Below are 15,362 nucleotides of genomic sequence, written 5' to 3'. Positions count from 1 at the left end.
TAAAGAAACTCCAACTAGTCGAAGAGTATTGGCAAAATAAGCCTCTAATAAATCCCTCAGAGCAGGGAGAGAGCGTAGAGCACAGCCGGCTGAGATTCGGGTGTTAAAACGTGAGCACGGTATCGCACATGGTCGCCAGGATACACAAAATCTTTTCATCTAAAGTCCACTGTCCGCCAATGGGTATGTTCTGCCCTCTTAAATGAGGTAGCCAGTTATAGCTGTCGAAATCTGTCACATCTTTCAACAATTTCTTTGAGGATCAAAGGAAAATAAACGGAAAGCATAATAGCGTCTGCCACTTTGAATGCGCCACTGCAGGTACAGAGTTGTATCAATTATGTCATTATGCTGGTCGAGATGACCCCGTCATTATGTAGCCAGCAGCCTCAAATGAATAATAAACACAAGGGCCTTCGCGCTCGAGAAACAGAAAACCAAAGTGAATATAAGGTGAAAATATTGCCATAGCATCTGTGATTCTGTGAAGGAAACCTGTGGGCGAGAAGGATCATAGGGTGGCTCGTTCAAAAGTTTCCATCAATATCCATTTAAACACTCTGCGTCAGAACACTCACACGCCAGCTATTCACAGGGAAATTGGCCTCTTCAGGTACTTGAAGAAGGTGTGTGATGGGCGGAAGTCCATTGGCTAGAGTGAAGTGCTCTCACGGGTCAAGATATTGTATTACGCTGATCCAAATTTTCCATTAATTACAGAGTACTACTGAGAACCGCAGCAATACGCCGGAATTCGGCGCCAAGAAAACCTTTCCTTGTTTTCCCTTTTTTTTCCCCCCGAAGATTAATAATTTTTGCGCAGCACCCAGCTCTCGTTATCGCCCCCCATCACCACATCCGAGCTCCCCTAATCAGTCTAACCGAGATATCGGGAGCAAGTCTGTCCAGGAAGCCTGCCTGCTCACATGGATGGATTGAGTCGTGTTTTTTTCTGAAGCAGTGTTCGGTTGCGCTGCTAAATCCCATCCCCAACTTTAGAAATTCGCCTTGCATCACGAGATCCGGACGGCACGCGACTCAGGCAGAATTTTGGTCACCCGGCGTTCCGCACCGGATTCGATCGATTCCTCTATCCCGCTACAAAGGTCCGATCTTTCTGTCCTTCGTGGTTGAATTTCATCCCTGTATCATCTTTCAGATGCCTCGTCATGGCGTTCAACTTCAACTGGTCGCCGTTAATGGCGGATGCAGGGTTCTACACCCGAGCGCAGGACCTGCTAACCACGGCACTGAATAAATCGCCAAAGCCTCCTATCATTGTCGATGACATCGTCGTAACGGAGTTGAATCTGGGATCGATCCCACCAGAGCTGGAAATATTGGAGATTGGCGATTTGGCCGAAGATCGATTTCGCGGCATCTTCAAAATGTCTTATTCCGGAGATGCATTCCTCACGCTGAAAACGCGCGTGCAGGCGAATCCACTAAATACCTACTTAATCACTCGTCCCGCATATGCTTCTCCGAAACCACTTGCCGCTGCGTAAGTGAAAACTAGCCGTCTACATGTTGCAACGATACTTGCTGACAAGAAGTGGTCGAACAGGTCGGGCTTAACAATTCCGCTGCAAATAACTCTTTCGAATTTCAGACTCTCGGGCTTTGTTATCCTAGTGTTTTCAAAACAAAAGGGTATAACTGTCGTTTTCCGCAATGACCCGCTTGAATCGTTGAAAGTATCTTCAACGTTTGACTCCATTCCGTCCGTTCGCGATTATCTTCAAAGGGAAATTGAAGGCCAACTCCGGATCCTTTTTATGGACGAGTTGCCAGCTATCATACACAGACTCTCGTTGCGATTGTGGGTGCCGGAATATCGCGGTCTGGACGCTGAGGCGCGAGAAAGCCCCGCTGCATCTGCGTCTGGTCCCGGGGAAGATCCGCTCTTGAGCCCTCCAAAGGACCCGGTGGATGCATCAGGAAATCTATTAAGTTCGGCAGACATTGCATCCTTATCTCTTGACTCCGGAGTTGAGATGCATTCGCTCTTTTCACAGAAGAACCTTCTACGCCTTGCCGCCCTGACGAATTCTCAACGAACGCTATCTCTTTTTACGCCTTCAATTAGAGAAGTTGTCTTCAGAGCATGGACCGGATGTGCCGATCAGGGCGAGGGTGCGGCTAGTGGGGTGGTTTCGCCAGGCAGCCCGGTTCTATCCCGAACACATTCCCACATCTCCTCTCCTCTCTCTTCCTTGCAAGACGCGTCGAGCGTCCTATCTCTTCAAAACCGCTCTACTACACCGGGCTCTTCTTTCAGCGGATACGGGCTTAGCCTAGGCGCTGGTCGCCATTCTAAGACCCGGCCAACCAGAAAGCGGAAGAAGCGGGTTGTAGATCTACGAAAGCACAACAAACCTGCAGACGCTGAAAGCGTGAGTGCAGATAGTACATTTACAGAATCCACCACTCCTCCGACTGTGTTTTCATCCTCCGTGATTCAAGAGGAAGCGAATGATGACCCGGTCACCCCACCTATGTCACCTGAAACGACGATGCGAATTCCCAACCGTCAACACCGATTCTCCACGTCTGAAGACAAAGGCAAGCTGCGGGCTTCTGTTGCGCAGCAACTGACCTACACTCAGCCTTCTCATTCTACTTTGCATGCACAACGCGCAAACCACTGTCCTATGATACCTCTCTCTGCTGATGGTGCCAAAACATCGTCACAGCAACAACCAATTTCTCATGGATCCTACCTAGCTCCCCGGGAAAAATCCCATGAGGCCTCATCTGCGTATGAATCGAATGCGAACCGGTCAATTACAGACGCCGTTCCAAATAGCAGCATATTAGAGCAAGCTTGGATGATGAAAATGGCGAATGAGATCGCCCGTCGGATCCAAGAAGGCAAGTTTGCTGCGAATAATAACTACCCCGGCGCTTGGGAGCAAGCCAGGGCCCGCACCCCCCCTCCGGCTTACGGTCAATAGTTGCCCTCCGCGACTCTGTATCCCATGATCAGTTTCTAATTAAAAGAAAAAACAAAGCATGTCGTCAGCCACACACACACACAAAACACCCCACTCCGTTAATCGGGCAGGGCATATTCTGTTTTTAATTTTTTTTTGTCTCCTTTTTTTGGTGGTCGCCGCTCTGCCCGGTGTGTATTTGTATTCCTTGCATGGCAGCCTTTTCTGTTGGTTCTGTGTTATTATCAATTTAGCTCTTTGAGGGATGTACTTTTCTTTACTGGACCCGGACTTGATACCAGGCGTTTGGGAGGGCACAAAAATTGGCTGATTCTTCTTTTCCTTTTTTTTTTTTTTTTTTTTTTTTTTTTTCCTTGGGGGGGAATCTAGGATATCACTATACTGTACTCCGTATTTAGTCGAGATGAGGATGCTAAGTCGCTCCTTTTGAACCTTTCCTTTGTCGAATGTAACATCCACATTTCCTTACCTCCAACAATGCCATCCTTCTAAGCAATTAGTTTAAAGTTTCAAAGTAGTGACCATCGATTCCCCTCAGTAGAGCTCCGAAAGCTTTCCGGAATTTGAGCTTTGTGGGGGAAAGTTGACATTTAGCCTTGGCACCCAACACTTCGCCCTCGCTGCTGACGTTCAGGAGCTTCACCACTCACGACGGCTCCAACAGCAAACTCGACAGGCAAACTGCAGACCGCGATCCAGCTGCCGGAGCGATGTCTGGGATATTTCAAAACATCCTGAAAGGCGGATCTAAAGATTCAGCCTCGGGAGGGTCGCAGCAAGATGATTCGGGTATGATATTTCACGGGCCCTCTGCCTCCGCCTCCCCTGGATACAGTTAACCGAACGACGAGTGCGCTGCGAGAGCGCAAATGAGTAACTATGAGCTAATTGATATCCCCCTTCATCTCAAAATATAGATTTCGCGGATTTCTCGGCTACTTCCCAGCAGCCCGTCGCTTCGGCCTCTACCGCATCGGCTCCGGGCTCTACCATCGCTGCGCCGGTGATGTCTGTCCCTTACACGAAGTGGTACCGTGTGTGGGAGCGGACGTCGCCAAAGGACTTTATGCAAGAGGCCTTCGTGCTCCCGTTCATCCTGTTTATCGTCATCTTCCATGTCTGGGGGACGCGGAAGAATCGTCGCAAGGCCAAGGCCTGGGCCCAAGCTCACATCCCGGTGCTGCACAATGAATTCGCAGTTGTGGGATACAGAGGGGTGCGAAGGGGTGCCATTTTGAAGGACTTGTCTTCCTCGGCGGATTTGGTTATTGACGACAACTTGTTGAGAGAAAAGGCTGCGAATGAGTTCACTACGTATGCGACCGGACGACAAAACGTGGCATTTGTAGATGTGACGATTCAGCTGGTGAAGCGATATAACCCCATGTTCATCCTGGGCGATTCCATTGCGGGAATGTTCTTTGATTCGTTGACTCCTCAGACGGAGAAGATCGAGGTCACTGCCTACTCGTTTGACGGCAAGGAGAAGGATTTAGTTCCTGCGCCTCCAGCAGAAAAGGAGCAATTGGGTAAGGGGATGAACTCTACGCACGACGGATTTGTCTTTGCTATTGTGAATAAGACTGCCATGCGCAGGTTAAGAGAAGACCGATACGATGTCTCTTTGACCTTCACCAAAGACAATCCCAAGCTTCCTGAATGGGTGACTGTCATGAGCGAGAGCGCCGAGATCACAGATACCATACTCACAAACGAACTCATCAAGGCTATCGAGGATGCTGGCGATCTGTTTGAATATCTGATCATCACTGACCAGCCTGCCGACAAACCAGCCAAGTATGGCAATATCCCCAAACCCATTTGGTATTCAATTGACAAAAAGACCGTACTAACAAATCCATATAGGGTTGAGGAAGCCGTCTCCCGCAAGCGTTCCATTCTCTCCATGCGCGTCCCGTCTTCCACCTCCTCTACCGCCTACGCCTCTTCTCTCCCTCTCTTCCACCTTTTCATCCGTCTGACCGACCGACTTGCCGCTTCCGCCCATTTCAGGCCAGAGGTCCTCCGCAAGCTCCGCGCCACCCGAGAAGAGGAGGTCCGTAAATTACGCCGAGCCACCGAAGATGAGAAAGCCGAAGAACGCAAGTTGGCTGCTGAGAAGGTGAAGAAAGAAGGGCGCGATAGATTGCTACGTGGCATGTCTGCCGAGGAGCAGAGGAAGTACTTGGAGAAAGAGAAAGAGAGAGAAGCGAAGAAGGAAATGAAAAAATACTCCAGAAGGGCATGATTTGTAAGATTATTGATTGGCTCTTTTTTCATATTTTTTGACATAAAAGAACTTCTGTGACATACTACTAGTTTATAGCAGGAGAGTAGGTTTTTGGCTCCTTTTTGTTTTAAAAGATTAATGGAATGTTTACACTATGCATAGTGGGCTTTTGTTGCTACATTTCATTAATGTTCGAATATTTATTTTTCCTCTTGTTTGAGGCTAATAGTTCTGAGCATGTATTGGCCTAGCTTCTCTCAACAGGAGTATGAAGTATATGGGGGAATGTAATAGGGATGATTGATATGTGTAGGAAACTATTTCCCCTTTCTATCCATGATTCTGGCTTTTGTTTGTTGTTGTAGGCCTCTGCATAAGAGCCTATCAGGTCAAAAAGAAAAAAAAAAGATATAAAATGAACAAGACTTAACATTGGTAGGTTTTTTCCTTTGATGTATTATATACACATTTTGCACAGTCTATCTCATAGCACAGCCAGAAGGAATCCAGATCGGCATCCTTTGCCAGGTGCTATAGCTTGTTTAGAACCAGGTCTTGCGGTTCTGTTTGTGGTTGTTAGTCAATGTCTCTTCCCTCAATACAGCGGAATGTGGACAGGTCCCGATTTGAGCACCGGCTCCGTAAACACATGTGTTTCAAAGCAAAATGCAGTGGCTACTTACAAAGACCATTCTAGTCATGCCGTAGAAGGCAGCTGAAAAATTACCCCGAGTCAGTCGTTAAGTTTCATTTCCAAAGCAGGATGGGGACGCAATTCCGAAAGACCGGAAGCAACATACCACCAGAGGTGAAGATCAGCGAGAAGTAGTACGGATAGAGGATATATGGACTTCTGTGGGTCTGTATTTGAAGCGCTTTGAGTCAGATATGGAATGCAATTTCATCTGGATTTTCGGCCGCATTGGGGTTTGAGACTAGTCGGGAGAGCGAAGCAGAGAAGACGAACCTTCCACCATTGGCGCTTGCCATCCTCCCTCTGGAAGAGGCGCTGGTAGTATGGGACACGGTTCTCGCGGAAAACGTATCTTAAGCGGTAAAGAGTTAGCAGATCGGAAACAATTGGCTTCAAACCCATCCTTCAATCCCACACCCGATCGGCACGGGGGATAGGGAGCAAATGCGGCACGCAGTATAATGCCGATCACAGGGATAGACATACCCGGCAAATCTTGGAAGGGTTCTGGACACCATGGTTGGACAATTGGGATTTTCCTCCGGTTCGTAGAGCGACGAGAGTCAGGATGTTGGCTTGCAGTTCGAGATCTCGGGATGGGCAGGTTGGCTGTCACGCTATCTATCGGGAACCGCACACACAAGAGTGAGTCACGTGATTAGTATTAGGTCATCCCAAAACGACACTGCGAGCGAACGCAGCATCGGGATGCAAGCTGAGCGACAGGATGGCCACGGTCGCGGACGAGAGCTGGATGCGATTATCATTTCCGTCACTTTGTGACTAGGGTTTGCTTTTAATCTACTCTATTCCAAGTGGGTTCGCCGCCAATGCGGCTGGCCCTGCTCCGCCTAGCTCCTACAGTGTGTCCACGAACTAGCACCACTGCGCTCGTCAACAACTCTTGCAAGCTCATTGAACACCCGAATATCCTCAAGAGCCAGCCAAGTCGGTCCTTACCTTGTCCAACATACCGACCGCGGACACCAATCTCAAAGCGACATGCGGGAAGCCTCGGGCGCCAGCGACAATTGGAGAAATGTGGGAATGAAGATCATACCGCCAATGACGCAGAGACGTTATCGGAAGGCTGGAATACAACGACCTCATGCCTACCTGAATCCTCAGGCGAATCCATTGAGGCAGATCTTCCCCACGCCTTCCACGACTCACCGGAGCCCATTTCCAATTTCATAGGATATCCATCAAATATCTCAAAAGAATGTCATCTTGATCCAACAAGATTGGAGTTCGAGTCAAACATCGGCGATTCTCGAGACATTGGAAGCAAATTGATGGATGATGCTCGCTATGCACACGATTTTGGCCTTTGGAAAGAGTTGCTGCAATACCGCCAGAGACACTACGGAGACGACGGTGTTGTGCACATATGGAAAGGACTCGTCGAAAGATGCGCGGGGCTGGATCTTCCAGTTGCAGGGGTGGATGCCGATTTTTTGTGGGAAACATTTATTGCCGTGGGCGTGAAGCAAGAATGGTTGATGAAAGAGCTGCAGCTGTATGCAGAAGATCTCTGGGTGCGGACAGGGAAAAGGTGGGATCGATTCTACGAAGAAGTCGTCGGCGGCTACTTTAAGGAAGAGCGCCCCAAGAAGGCAGTAGAGTGGCATCTGAGGCTGAAGCAGGTCCATTTGAGATGGCCAAACGAGGTGGTTAGTCTTTTCACGCCGGCGATGTCTGTCGAGGGTGGCCTACAAGCATTTAGGAACATATGCAGGAATGTGGAAGGCCACAAGATCTACAGTAGAGTTGTGCCGCCTCTTTGGAAGCAGGATCGAATTCGAGATGCTTTTGCAATGCATGAATTTTTGATGTCCCGCCAAGACGGCCCAAAGACGCTTTCCGAGATCGAGCCTTTATTAAAGTATGTTGAGTTGTATGGGACTGAGAAACAGCATAGCTACTTTGTCCGCGAACTGGTCAAGGCCGGGATCATGAAACATGACGAACCTTCGGATGCAGAAATATCACAGACTCAAGCAACTAAAGAAGAAGAACAAAAGAATCGAAATCAGCCAAACAAAGTCGCATTCAGCGATGAATTCGGAGCGCGACTGTTTGCCACCAAGGCTTTGACATTTGAATTAATTGTTGCCGGGTTGCAAATGTTCGGAGTTGATAGTATTGGTCCCTTGACACTCCGAGAAATGGCGCTGAGGACTAGGAGCGTGGAGGAACTAGTGTCTCAACTGGTTGCACTGAAAAGATCGGGAATCTCGACCGGAGAATCCGTTTTTTCAAAGGTCGTTGTCAAGCTAGCTTTCGGCAAATCTACGAAGTTATTGCATGACGTTCTCCATAGTGATCAGCACCCCGACGTTTTGGAAGACATGAGGACGCAGGAATCGTTACTCGCAACATATACGCTGGCCGAAGATTGGCGGCAGGTCAATAAAACTCTTGCGGTTATGTCTGTGACTTCTAATGAAGATCCCCACAACCACAACGTATTATTTCGAAACGCTGTGCGAGTCGGCAACTGGGAAGCCGCTACACAGCAGTTTGAAATGATGAGGGAGCAAGGGGTTCATTTATCTCGAACCACCATCATGTGGGTGGCGCACGAAATACTCCCTCGGCGCCGCAAAGGTCGCCGGCCTTCTCAGGATAAACAATCCGTGGACGCTCTGCGACGTTTGATATGGCTCTACCAACAAGTCATAATATCTGGAGGACGTGTTCCACCGGAGGCGTGGGTAGAATGTATCAAACGCCTCGGAATGTATGATCTTTGGTCTGACTTGGAGAAATTATGTCTCTGGTTGATACCATTCTATGCTCCCACAGAGACTTCCAAGCATCGCTTACTGCAAGGTATAAACCGCCCGTCGGCGCCGTCGGGTAGCAAACCAAACTGCTTCGAAAGTTCGCTGCCAGCTGCCCATTCAAAGGCTCCTCTCCGGAGGATTTTTAGTGTTCGCCTACAAGAGGCCATTGTTGCTTGGGGCTTTATCTTAAGGCCACACCCGGACCTCGGCAAGCAACTGGTAGCCAACCCCTTCAACCAGGGAGAATATCTCATCCCTTGGGTCCGTGGGATCATCCTTCTTCGCCAGCTCAGAGGACAAGGCGTCATTGTTCAAACTAATACAATCAAACGTGCCTGCCGGGCTCGACTGGCTACACTATTTTCAGAATATCGTCGATCGAGCCGTCGGCGGAATCGAATGCTTCGGAGGGAAAATCCATGGATGCTGAATGATATTTTATGGAGTATCCAGAGAGCTTGGGGGAAGCCTCTGTTCCTAGAATACGGGTCAAACTATCATAACCTCGTCAACCCAAAGACCCGTCCCGTCCGGGTTGGTCGTTGGACGCAGACAACCAGGGAGGATATGGACTGGTCACTTGGAGCCAGGTTCTCATCATTTCACATCTCGAGACAGTGAGTTCGGGGGAACATCGTTGCACCAAGTGGGCAGTCTTGGACGTCGAAAATAGTTAGTACGCACTTGGCTACAGGTGGATCTCACGCGGTCGACCTTTGTCCGGAATCACCTCCGACAGAGGCTCGAGCGGTAGTGGGGTTCCAGTTGCCCTGCGCATCCGTTATCACCCATTCCTTTGAGGTCATCCCCTCCCAACCAATCAGCACATATGTCGGGCCCATAGGAATGATCTGTGAGGAATTGCTGAGCATGACTTTAATGTATTATATTTATAACATATAAGGGCAAGGCCCTATGAGATTTTATGCTAAATGAAGAGCTTTCTTGGACAAACCGAACCCCGAGAACTATTTAAATACTTAAAAAAAATATGACAACGATACGGCTCTCTGAAGGTACCACAATTCTCTCCTTACACACCACTAGAATCAGCGTTGATATTGGGACTGCAGGGAACCAAGGGTGCATCCCGGACTGTTTCACCACCACGAGGCTTTTCATACAAGTCACATCCTCGACTAAATAAGTTGTTGCACAGCGTTTTATCCACCCTTTCTCTCCCCTCATGAGCTGATAATCCCTTTTTTTGGGATTCGTGCATAATGTGGGATGTCGCGATTCGTTTTCCCCATTTCCTCTGCATGTCGACGACAAGGTCCAATGATACATCATACCGGCAGCCGAATGCAGTAGTAACTTATCAAGTGGGAAGGTTCTGTATAAAGGGATAACCGTTATACAAACAAGGAGCCTGGGAAAGGTGTGTTCAGGTTTCAGGATACCCTGGTCCTATGGCTTGTAAAGCCAACTAGTTAAAGAACCAACCTTGGTGGCATAGTCATCTAGGATTTTTATACTGGCCCTCACAAATTCAATGTAATTTGTATTAAAAATTATCACCCATAATTCCCTTTCTGTCTTCTCCTAGCAAACACTGATTGGCCCTTTTATAACAATGTGTTGAGTTCCCTGAAGTATTTTTTTTCCAAGCTTTACAACTTTTAACTAGTTAATTAACCATCGGCTGCACCATCAATCCCACTCGTACGGAAACGTGCATCTACCCTTATGGATCGTGGGCCAGGATGTCCTGCACGACCTTGACTTTGTTCTCCATTGTTTCCCTCTTGTCAACTCTGGTTTAGCAGCACTTAGTTAGCATCCCCCAGGGAATCCAAAAAAACCCGAAAACAGAATGCCTCCCCTCCAACCATAAACAAGCACTGTCTTAAAAAAGGGTAAAGTCGAGGTGAATATCGAGAAACGCATCCGGGCTTACCTCGAGCCAACACGTATATCGGTGTGTACGCGAGCCGTTCCTTTCTGGTGGAGCATGGCGTGTGTCTGGCCGATCAGAGCAAAGACTTTATCCCACGGTCCTTCTGTAGATATCGACGGGGAACGATCAGCCATGGCCTTCTGTGTTTCCCTCCCCCTCCCCCAAACACCTCCTCTAGACGAAATCGAAGGGTTATGCAGAGCGTGAGTATATATGCATGTACCTACCCAGAGTCGTACCACAGGAATGCATGAGGAATTTTAATCCGGACTTCTCTACCAAACGCTCAACGTCGGCGATAGTCTCGGAAACCGACGGGGAGGACGTCCCTATCTGTGCGAGCAGAGTTAGCGTGATAAAAATGGTGTTTTCCTTTTGCCACTGCAGTTGGGCGTCTCGCAAGGGGGGATGGGCAAGGGTTGCTGGTCTAAGTACCGGAATCAAGCAGAAATCAGCAATGCAGTGGTTTGGCGGGGTGTAGGTCTCTGGAGAGGCCATGGTGGAAGCTGATTGTGATCTGTCTTTTCTGATTTTCAATCTCAGATTCTCGGGGAGACTGCTGTTGTTCTTGGAGTAAACAAAAGGAAGTGGAAGAGAGAGATCAACACAAATTACCTTGGTTACCTTATTGGTTAGATGGCGAATTCCTGTTCTTGAATTACCTTTTTTTTTGTTTAAAATCAAGTGAGGGGGTTACAGAGTACAGCATGATGGACTGCCAGCTAAGTTGTCTATGATCTCATACTGGTTCGGAACATTGCTGATCCAGGCTGCCAGCCATTGCGTCGTCTACCGCTTGTGAGAGCTTAACAGGAGCACGCACAGTCTTTGCATTCTATGGGATGCATGCTCTCATTTCTTTAGGGATTAGATAACTATCGCTCCAAAATTGCTAGTTAACTACTTGATCTAGTCGCAAAACCCTATAGTCACATGATGGGTGAGGTGAACTCACTACATAAGTTCGAAAAATGAATGAAAAAAAAAAAAAAAAAAAAAAAGCAGAGCGCATGGCATCATGCAGTGTTCACCACCATCAAACTGGGGGAGTGAGACTTGGACAAACAGGGCGCTGGCTCCGAAGACGCTGGCTGAACATGCCACAGGTCGGGGTGTTTCAAGGCCAAGATGATCAACCAGCCAGCCAGCCAGCCATGGTCGACCCCAACAAGACTGGCTTCCCCATTGTGGGCAGAATGTACGGAGTACTCCGTATATGTATTTACTTATGGGTGACTCGAAGCACTGGGTAGCGAAGTATGCGCGCTGCTGATTTTCCAAAGAGCTAGAGTTACGGAGTACATTGTTGGATTCATTTCGCGGAAAAGCACAAGCCGCTGCTTTGGCGGCTCCTTATCCAGCTCCAGAGCGACACCAGCACACCTTGCTGTCATTCAGCCCGCGTGGAGAGCAGCTGCCCGGCCCCATGGTCACAAGTCTTCAGCACTCTGCCCCTGTTTTTGGGGTACTGATATTTATAGAGAGGGAATACGAACGAACTTCACCAGTCAAGTCGTTAGCTGCAGCCTCTCTAGGCGAATTGCAGGCTGCGAACTTTTCCCCTCCTCCCCCCTCTCTGTTCATGATTAACCCTTGTCAATATTGGCCCTGCATGATACTATATCTCGATCCGTGCGAGGCCATCGTCATTTCTTACCCAACTGGGCGGATAGAGCCGTCAACCTCATTCCCGGTTCCCCCCCCCCCCCCGGGCCACCCATATCACCGATGCGAGAGGGCCGTCCGTGGCCTGACCTGACCAGCCCAGCCCATTTGCAAGCCACCGGCCAGCCAGCTAATGTCCAAGCGTCCAAACGGAATGAAATGATGCACCCGTGAAGAAAGGGGCCGATCAAATTCCTTTTTTTCCTTTTTTTTCCCCTCTCCTCTCTTTGGGTCGAGGGAGGATCTGCTGTCCTCCACTCCTTGTTTTAGAGTTCTCCGTAGCCGATAGTAACACAGATTGGTTAGTTTAGTTGCGTTGTAGATTTTTAATTGACACGAAAGTGAGTTAACTAGTTAGCTTCCCCCCCCCAAACCATGGATCTGGTTTGATGTCCCACGATTTGACTGGCGCCACCGCCGTGCCCGCTAACGAATGCCGCTCTGTGACGACTGGATTTACGCGCTCGCTCCATCACGGTCAGCTGAATTTTGAATCTCGGCCGGCCCGAGTGTAGAAAAAAAAAGAAGACATTTAACTTCCAGCATCACCCACCCCCTTTCGCTTGGTAATTATTTATGTCGCGAATGGAGTAAGATGGTCAGGAAACGTCGAAAACGGGCGTGACCGTGCTCAATCCTTCGAGACTACAACGCCTTTCTGTGTCGATTTCAGGTACGCCTCTTGCATGTTTTTCTGCTCAAACCTCCCTCCCTAAACTCTGTTGATATTTTCGGCGTTACCTTGGTGAGGGTAGAAAGAGGCGCCAGCACTTGGGAGGAGAAAAAAAAAAAAATAAAAATAAAAAAGAAAAGAAAAGAAAAGAAAAGAAAGAAAGAAAGAAAGTGAAGCTGCCGCTCTTCGTATTCTTGCGATGGAACGCAACTGCGGAGCAAAACGGACGTAGATGGCAGATTTTTTTTCTTTTTGTCTGCTAACTTGCCGGCCGCACAGGTGCAATTCCATGCCAGCATCCATTCTTGCTTTTTATTAATAGAGCGCCGGGGGCAATAAGGCACAAGAGGGATCGAGTCGCTATTTCCCGGCGCCTGCGCATCCACAGTATATATATATATATATATATATATGCGCCCGGCTTGCTCGTCCGGTCCGAACTCCAGCTCATAGCTATATCAACCACCCGCCCGCCCGCCCTGCTCTATCTGCTACGTGCTCGCGCTCTCGTGTTTATTACTCCTCAGCCTTGCATTGTACCACGGGGCGCGACTTGTCCATGGACCAGGCTCTGACCCCAACTCTCCTAGATCTCAGTTCTCTAGAGTACCAATACCAATACTCTTTCTTACTACTCTGTCTTCAAGCATACTGTTTCTCCTCCGTCCAGCTCCAGTCTTGCACTGCCATCCCTGGTTGTTGATCCTGGGCTTCCATCAACACCCCCAGCATCGAGCTTTGACAGGCCTGTTTCTCTGGGAAATGCGGTGACGAAAACCGCTTAAATATATCCGTTTATCACTCCTTTGTCAGTCTTTCCTTTTCGTGCTGCATTATATTTGTATCTTGCCCTCCGGCCGCCCTAGCGCGACTTGTTCAACAGTCGATTATCTACTTCCGGAGTGAGACATCTCCTCCGTTAGGATTGAAGCGGTAGCCCCCGCCTACGATCCCTTCCTCCGAAATCTTTCTATCTGGATTTGACCCTTGAGTTCTTGAAAAGAAGGAACGGGTTTTGTTTCATGGGTAAACCGCCCGTTCGACGAGACCCGCAATACCTTCACGAAAGCCACAACCCAGATGGCGCCAATGCAGGTGGATATCGCCGCGAACTCTTTCTCGATGCCAATTTCTGAACTGCCTGCCGACACGGAGGTAGAGTACCTGGCGGAAGGCGGTGCAAATATTGTCTACAAGATGACTGTCCCAGAGAGCAATAGAACGAACAGCGAGATAAGGGGCCAACGAGCGATCTATCACGGTAAACTCCTACGTCTAAGGAAACGAATCGACTCCGGCACACCATATACAGAAACAGCGAGAAACTTTGATTCCCAGATCCGAACCCTATTTCGCGACAACGAGCTTGTTGCCCAGGAGCTGATCAAGTTGCCTAAGAACTTCGTTTCCTCCTGTAATGAAAGATTAAAAGAAGATGAGACGAATGGCCGTCGACCGAAACAACGTCATGGTGTATACCTATCTACCAAAGAGCCTTTCGGGCTACTCATCACCGATATGAGTCCGTCGCTAGGATCGGGCGCCGATCTGTGGGAGTTTAAGCCTAAGTGGCTCATTCAGTCTCCATCAGCGCCGCTTAATGCTAAGAGATGTCGGACTTGTGCTCTGCGGGCAATGAAGAACCACCAGGCCCGGCAGAAAGGGGAGAAGGCACGCCAAGGATTTTGTCCTCTGGACTTGGTCTCCGATGACTTTGAGCATGTGCTACGTGCTGTCAAGTCAATAAAGGGGCCGCAACACGGTAGGATACGCGTCACGAAGTTCCTACACCGGAATCCCACGCTTCTCAAGCTTCGAGATTGCCAGCAGCGAATGAACGCTGTTGGTCTACCCGGTCTTGACGCAGACTATCGGGACAGAGCGGTCTCGATGACCCTGAGGGACTGCACGATGTTCGTGAAGGTACGTAAGCATTTACACCGCAACCTACGTTTGCCGTCGCCCTTTTATTACGAACTCACCATGTATGAGAAAACTACAATGTGGTGGGGGCGCGACCGCTAAGCTGTTGCTCTGCAGGTTCCACGCGACGAGGCAGAAACTCCCGAAGTTCGACTCGGAGATCTCGATTTCAAAAGCGGAACAGGAGGGAAACTGGAATACTGGCGAGGGATTGAAACTCGGCTCATCGAGGATGGATGGTATCAAGGGACGGATGCTGCCATGGAGGATGGCGATTGCTCTTTGCAGAATAACCGCAAGGATACTACTCGAGGTGAATAGGCATGGATAACGAAAGCCATGGACGAGGCAGACTGTATATACAACTTTCTTGGGGACCTCGAAGTCCGCGGGGTTGTAAATAACCTCAGGATAAGCCGGTTGGGCGAACGATCGCATTGGATACAGCTGGCATAGCCCCTTTGGTTGAAATACTTCTCAAGAAGAAGAATGACAATATGAGTATTATCATTAACACATACAAACAGAATC

The 15,362-nt window shown here is 48.9% G+C and overlaps 7 protein-coding genes across 7 annotated transcripts; 4 read left to right on the top strand and 3 right to left on the bottom strand.

Annotated features, from left to right (window-relative positions):
* Positions 1-834: 834 nt before the first annotated feature.
* On the top strand, positions 835-3,434 carry CIMG_02430 (mitochondrial distribution and morphology protein 34). Its single transcript, XM_001248658.2, has 2 exons — positions 835-1,504; positions 1,568-3,434. The coding sequence occupies exons 1-2, from the start codon at positions 1,170-1,172 to the stop codon at positions 2,955-2,957; spliced, it is 1,725 nt and encodes a 574-aa protein (XP_001248659.1). The 5' UTR covers positions 835-1,169; the 3' UTR covers positions 2,958-3,434.
* Positions 3,435-3,609: 175 nt separating this feature from the next.
* On the top strand, positions 3,610-5,205 carry CIMG_02431 (uncharacterized protein; the record flags this gene model as incomplete). The annotated part of the gene is made up of 3 exons (XM_001248659.2): positions 3,610-3,746; positions 3,875-4,754; positions 4,824-5,205. Exons 1-3 carry the CDS (start codon positions 3,668-3,670, stop codon positions 5,203-5,205), a joined length of 1,341 nt encoding a protein of 446 aa, XP_001248660.1. The 5' UTR covers positions 3,610-3,667.
* A 408-nt stretch (positions 5,206-5,613) lies between these two features.
* CIMG_10953 (uncharacterized protein) lies at positions 5,614-6,448 on the bottom strand. Its single transcript, XM_012358959.1, has 5 exons — positions 6,368-6,448; positions 6,155-6,233; positions 5,988-6,048; positions 5,871-5,902; positions 5,614-5,750 (listed from the first exon to the last, which is right to left on the bottom strand). The coding sequence occupies exons 1-5, from the start codon at positions 6,397-6,399 to the stop codon at positions 5,730-5,732; spliced, it is 225 nt and encodes a 74-aa protein (XP_012214382.1). The 5' UTR covers positions 6,400-6,448; the 3' UTR covers positions 5,614-5,729.
* Positions 6,449-6,605: 157 nt separating this feature from the next.
* Positions 6,606-9,685, top strand: CIMG_02432 (uncharacterized protein). Its single transcript, XM_001248660.2, has one exon. The coding sequence runs from the start codon at positions 6,712-6,714 to the stop codon at positions 9,289-9,291; it is 2,580 nt and encodes an 859-aa protein (XP_001248661.1). The 5' UTR covers positions 6,606-6,711; the 3' UTR covers positions 9,292-9,685.
* Positions 9,686-10,106: 421 nt separating this feature from the next.
* CIMG_02433 (uncharacterized protein) lies at positions 10,107-11,571 on the bottom strand. Its single transcript, XM_001248661.2, has 6 exons — positions 11,526-11,571; positions 11,275-11,445; positions 11,006-11,126; positions 10,798-10,903; positions 10,571-10,673; positions 10,107-10,427 (listed from the first exon to the last, which is right to left on the bottom strand). Exons 2-6 carry the CDS (start codon positions 11,277-11,279, stop codon positions 10,358-10,360), a joined length of 405 nt encoding a protein of 134 aa, XP_001248662.2. The 5' UTR covers positions 11,280-11,445; positions 11,526-11,571; the 3' UTR covers positions 10,107-10,357.
* Positions 11,572-12,904: 1,333 nt separating this feature from the next.
* On the bottom strand, positions 12,905-13,207 carry CIMG_12682 (uncharacterized protein; the record flags this gene model as incomplete). Its single annotated transcript, XM_004445601.1, has 1 exon — positions 12,905-13,207. One exon carries the CDS (start codon positions 13,205-13,207, stop codon positions 12,905-12,907), a length of 303 nt encoding a protein of 100 aa, XP_004445658.1.
* Positions 13,208-13,988: 781 nt separating this feature from the next.
* Positions 13,989-15,152, top strand: CIMG_02434 (uncharacterized protein; the record flags this gene model as incomplete). Its single annotated transcript, XM_001248662.1, has 2 exons — positions 13,989-14,831; positions 14,949-15,152. 2 exons carry the CDS (start codon positions 13,989-13,991, stop codon positions 15,150-15,152), a joined length of 1,047 nt encoding a protein of 348 aa, XP_001248663.1.
* Between the last annotated feature and the right edge of the window lie 210 nt (positions 15,153-15,362).

Source organism: Coccidioides immitis (assembly GCF_000149335.2).
Source record: "Coccidioides immitis RS genomic scaffold supercont3.1, whole genome shotgun sequence".
Classification (NCBI taxonomy): Eukaryota; Fungi; Ascomycota; class Eurotiomycetes; order Onygenales; family Onygenaceae; genus Coccidioides; species Coccidioides immitis.
This window is presented reverse-complemented; position numbering and strand designations above follow the sequence as displayed.